Below are 5,400 nucleotides of genomic sequence, written 5' to 3' on the forward strand. Positions count from 1 at the left end.
TATTTTTCTAACATATATCAAAATAAATAGGTTTGACAGGAAATCCATCATTACATACATTTCAGTGATTCCACATAAATTTGAATCAATTGTTGTTTCCTACAGAAGTGATCTATCATTGAATTCACAAGAATTTATCATATTTCTTACACATGGATCTAAAGAATGTTATCACTCTTCTTTCAGCAATGATGAGAACCAAAGGACTGACTGTGGCATAACCATTGCCAACTAACAGTTGGACAGAATGACGAATTTGGTCAAAATTCCACAACATTTCAGAAGTAACTGCAATAGCACTGTCCAAAATGTACATGAAAATAAAAAAACTCATGAGCAACAAAACTGTCCTGGTGGCTTTCTTTTCTGCAGATACTTTTAGGGACAAGCTGGTGCTGTGAAGATTCTGGGACTGCCTTTCATGTCTGCACAACAGAACCACCTTATACCCACTTGAGAGTGCCATTAGACCTATAAAGAACATGTTCTGGAAACCTAGCAGTGAAAAAAATATGTACTTGAGAGAGGAGCTAATGGGAAAAAGAGAACAAGATTGAGTGATAAACATGAGGCTGTGTGAGGTCACATTGGGAGTGGCAACAGTGGAGATTAAGAAATGACAAGTTGTGAACATATTGAGGCTCCATAAAAAGAGAAAGCAATACAGGCTCTGATGCAGGGATTTCTGTTTGAACTTTGCCAAACAGGAGCTTCTGGGGCTGAGGGTGACTGCCTGGAGGACACTCAGCATGCAGGTGATACAGACAGAAAGACCCCTCATTAACCTGTACAAATAGATTACACATTTACATGTGATGTCATCTCCCAAGGCATAATACCCAAATATGTCTATAGCTATGAATCCCACAGTTATAAGCATCACTGTGTGTATAAGGGCCAGATGACCAATGGTCAGTTCTGTAGGCCTGGGCCTATGCTCCAGAAAGAATTTTAAGGCATGAAAGAGAAGCAGAACCATGTTGGCTATGACCCCAATGCTGACTTCAAAGAAAAACATGTACTGTAAGTCAATAAAATTTGAAGGTCTGCTGTCTTTATTCATTTTGATGGCAGAAGAAGCAAAGAGAAGAAATCTGAAGAAAATCCATAGGTAATTATAATTTTGCTTCCTTCACCAATCTCTACCTATTAAACAACTTCATCCAAATGTAAACATTTATCATAATGGTCCTTATACCATTTCCCCACTAAAGTCTACTTCATGTCTTCAATTTACTCAGAAGCCAGCACTTCTCAGTCATGGTTGTATTCTGAGTCTCCCTGTTGGACTGCATTGCTACCTCTGCATAAAAACTATCATATATGGTGGGTATTTTCATACTCTTGTCTCACTTTCAGTTTCCAAAGCAAAACTCAGTTTCATTTACCTTCATATTATGCATACTAATTTTTCATAAATGATATGCTCAAATATCACATGATATGCTCAAATAAAATAAGACCTTGTAATCTGATTGTCTGGCATTGTCTATGTTTGCAGGTAGCATATATTATGAAACACAGAGCCATAAATCTTCTTGGCCTTTCATTTACTTATAAACTCCAAGCACTTATTTCCTTATTCTATTTTACGTCAATTACAGAATATGTCTGATAAACTTTTAGGAAATACTTTCCTGGAAAATGCAAGGGACTGAGATCAATCCCCAGTTCCACCAAAAAAAAATTTAGGAAGTAAAAAGTAATGATATAAAATCAGATATGAATAAATTATCTATACATGATTTCTCTAAAGTTGCAAGTAAACTTTGATTTTATTCCAACACTAGAACTTAATCTATACATAAGCTAAAGAAATTGAACAAGGAGAATATTCAGTTCCCAAGAACTGAAGTGATAGGTTACCCTTTTTTCCAGAATTATTTTGAGAGACTGGGCTTCTACACAGGCAAACAATAAAGTCATGGAAAGTATGATTCTGTAGGTTTATATGACATTCATCGAATTGTGGAATCAGTGGGTCATTATCAGAAGGAGGAAAAATTATTTGCAGAGTGAGTGTTTTTCCAGAGATCTAATAGAGAGAAGTGAAAGAATTTGGTATATTCACAGTCACCCACTCATGGAAAACACAGAGATGACAGAAAATATAAGCAATTATCTATCTTCATTGAATTCCATAGATCACACAGTCTGTATTAATGAAAAATATACTCTATTTTTGTATTATATATGTATAGAAGTGATATAAAGAAAGTTATATAGTGAATTCTATATTAAAATATTTTCATGTGTAGATATATTCTGAATAATATTTCATAAAAATCAAGGTTGAACTCATCCTTTAGCATGTCTCTTTCCAAATATGCCCCAGCCAGCTCATTCTGCCTTCCACAGCACAATGTAGATCAGGGGACCGGAGAGGACATCTATGCATCAGGAGGATGATGTAGGAGATATTCCTGTAGTATAGTTGTTATGGATGATGATGCTGAGTAGTCTTTTTGCTGATCTGAAGTCTCAAGCGGAAAAATGGAACAACTCACTAGAAGAAACAACCTAATTTCTGAACAATTAGATTAATTGGACATAAATGAACACATGAAAGGAATGTAATACAGAGTGCAAGACCAGTAGTAGCTCCTTCTCTGAATGTGACTGGAAAAGAGGAAGCAGAGCACCCTTGGAGGCATAGGAAAAGCTGAATCCAAATAGAAAAAAAATATAGCAAATAGAAACCTGTGCCTTGTTTCTTACCAATCACTTCTATCAGCACTCAAAACTCACAGTGGAGTCTGACATTGCTTTATGAGGAATTCAACACATGGTCCATATTGCCATCAGTGCCATGATCCTGCAATGATGCACGTGGAACAGAAGGTTATTGCTGCACTTTCCAAGATCACAGGCAGTCCTCCTGTAGAAGTTATCAACAGATAGGCCGCAACTGGGGAAAACCTTTCAGGTCCAAGCACCCCAGCCAGTGGCAGAAAAGATTTGGTAACAATGAGAGGAGAAGTTTCTGCAGAAAATTAAGTTTGTTCCTCTCATGGCTTCTGGGTCATTTAAATACAGTGTGAATAAAAGAAGGTAGAGAGGACTCCTATCCTTTCTCTTCTGCAATATGAGCATAATTAGCATAATGTTCATGATTTACATACAACATTTAATGAGATTCCTTAAATGCAAAAGGGCAAACCTTTTTTTAAATTTTATTTATATTTTTGTAATGTATTTAGTACAGAGTCTACAGGGTCTCACTATACAGATCAAACTTATAGTAATCCTCCTGTTTTCAGCCTCCCAAGCACTGGGATTACAGGCACATGCCACCATACCCAGTCTTAATGGCCATCTCAGTGCTGCCTGGGGGGCGAGGCCAGCACTGCCTACCAGGGATCACACCCTGGTCTCTGGTGCCTGCCTAAGCAGGTGTTTTAATCCTCTAAGCTATCTGGCCAGCTCAAACCTTGGTTTCATATACTGTCTGTATAGGCCAACTTTACCTCATTCACTGTCATCAATATTGTCCTTTGTATAAGGAACATAAAAGAGAAACTGGGCCTAGAAGTGAGAATCATTAGGATTATGGCATCCAGAAGTTCTGTGGCCATATTAGCCAACAGCCTCACTATTTGAGTAGAACTGGAAATTAGGAGACAATAAAGGAGAAATTGCTGACACCTATGTGGAAGGCAAAGTCATCATCAACTACTTGGCCTAACCTGAACGATGGCATCAGTAAAATTTAACACTTCCTGGCAAAATAAATTTTGAGATCTGTAAAATTTATGAATAGTAGATACCTAACTCCCAAAAAATAAAGAAAATTCTCTATTGTCTATGCAATTTTGTACCACATGCTGTGTGTTCCCTGAGGTGTATTTATAACACCAGATACCTACTGACCTTCAAGAAATATCAAAAGAAGGTAAATGTAATTCCAAAGTCAGAAATAGAGAAAGTATAAAGGAACTTTGTCACAAATGTAAAACTCATTAAGCAGTAATATTGAGTTCTTGCCTTAACCTAGATCAATTTCACTATTATTTACTATAATGAACTTTTTAATTTTTACCAAGAAAAGAACTGCATTTCACATTTATTTGTTGACAATAATTGCTGAAATAATGAGTGATCAGTTAACAAATCTAACACCCATGTATGCACATGAGCACCACTAACATTATTCTATTTTTATTTTCCCATCTGAAATAGGTTCTGCTGTATCTATTATTAATGAAAGGAAAAAAGGTATTTTTTAAATGGACAAAAATTGTAAAGAGGCAAAAAAAGCCATTCTGCTCATCAAATTTTGTATGATTCTATTCTTACACTGTTTCCACAAAGGTAGAGGAAATTTCTCTTTTCATCATTTTGTTTTCTGTATCGTAACAGTCACTGCTGCCCATATGTCTGTGTCCATTGATAGATTTTCTAATAGTAAAGAGCTGCATTAATTGCAAGACTAATTACGTGAAATTTGTGAAGTGATAGTGAAACAAGAAAGGAGATTATGGTAAAGTGTTAGTACTGATGTTGTAGTGGTCTTTTTACTTATTCAATGACAAGCTTTCTTGACTTATAAAGATAAAAGAAAAAAATGAAAATCTCTAATGAAAATTATTTACAAATGATTTCTCTTTCATAAAGTGAATAAATAGAAATTTAAATATTTTACTGTACATGCCAAGGTAATAAGAATTAATATAGGTACTAAGTAAAAGTGACTTAATTCACAGAAAACAGTGCATATTTCAAAATTATTTAGTATTTCATAAAGAAAAAGCCCACTAATTCATCAGCCATTAAAGCAATAATTACTGTAACAAGAAAGTCACACACTGCAATGCAGTGAACCATGTCCTGAGCTCTAGGAGGGCTGAAGGTGAAGGCCTCATTTGAGGCCACCCAATGTCTCACTTAATCCCTCTGGCCCCCTTCCATAGTCTGCCTAGTATCTTGCTCACAACTGACTCATATCCCGGTAATACAGGGACGCTTACCTCCTGCGTTGTGTGGAGCAGTTCAGTGTACCAAAGAGCAGGCCTAGTTTTAAGTAGAATACCCTCAACTCACCTCTCTGCAGACTTGTAATTTTAGTGTCAGCAGAAAGCTGACAAAAATCTCACCAGGGAAGACAAAAGCGTGAGGTATCCAGGGGACATTTCACCTGTCTCTATGTTTTTGTTTTTTTTTTTTTTCTTCTATTGGATCATACCCATCTGGGGAGAGCTGTGCTCAATTATTTTTTCCTAAGTTCTTCTAACATGTATGTGTGAGACATAAGATGGTTCTTAAATCATGCAGACAATACCAATTCTGCATTGCAATTAAATGAATTCTTAGGGCTGGAGAGATGGCTCAGTGGTCTAAAGCACCTACTTGGAACAAGCTTATCAAAGCATCAGGGACCGCGGTTCAATCCCCCAGCACCAC

The 5,400-nt window shown here is 36.5% G+C and overlaps 1 protein-coding gene across 1 annotated transcript; it reads right to left on the reverse strand.

Annotated features, from left to right (window-relative positions):
- Window positions 1-124: 124 nt before the first annotated feature.
- Window positions 125-1,045, reverse strand: LOC101562610 (vomeronasal type-1 receptor 90-like; the record flags this gene model as incomplete). The annotated part of the gene is made up of 1 exon (XM_004648503.3): window positions 125-1,045. A coding segment is annotated over one exon (921 nt), but the record flags the coding sequence as incomplete, so codon positions are not given.
- Between the last annotated feature and the right edge of the window lie 4,355 nt (window positions 1,046-5,400).

Source organism: Octodon degus, unplaced genomic scaffold (assembly GCF_000260255.1).
Source record: "Octodon degus isolate 3935 unplaced genomic scaffold, OctDeg1.0 scaffold00422, whole genome shotgun sequence".
Classification (NCBI taxonomy): Eukaryota; Metazoa; Chordata; class Mammalia; order Rodentia; family Octodontidae; genus Octodon; species Octodon degus.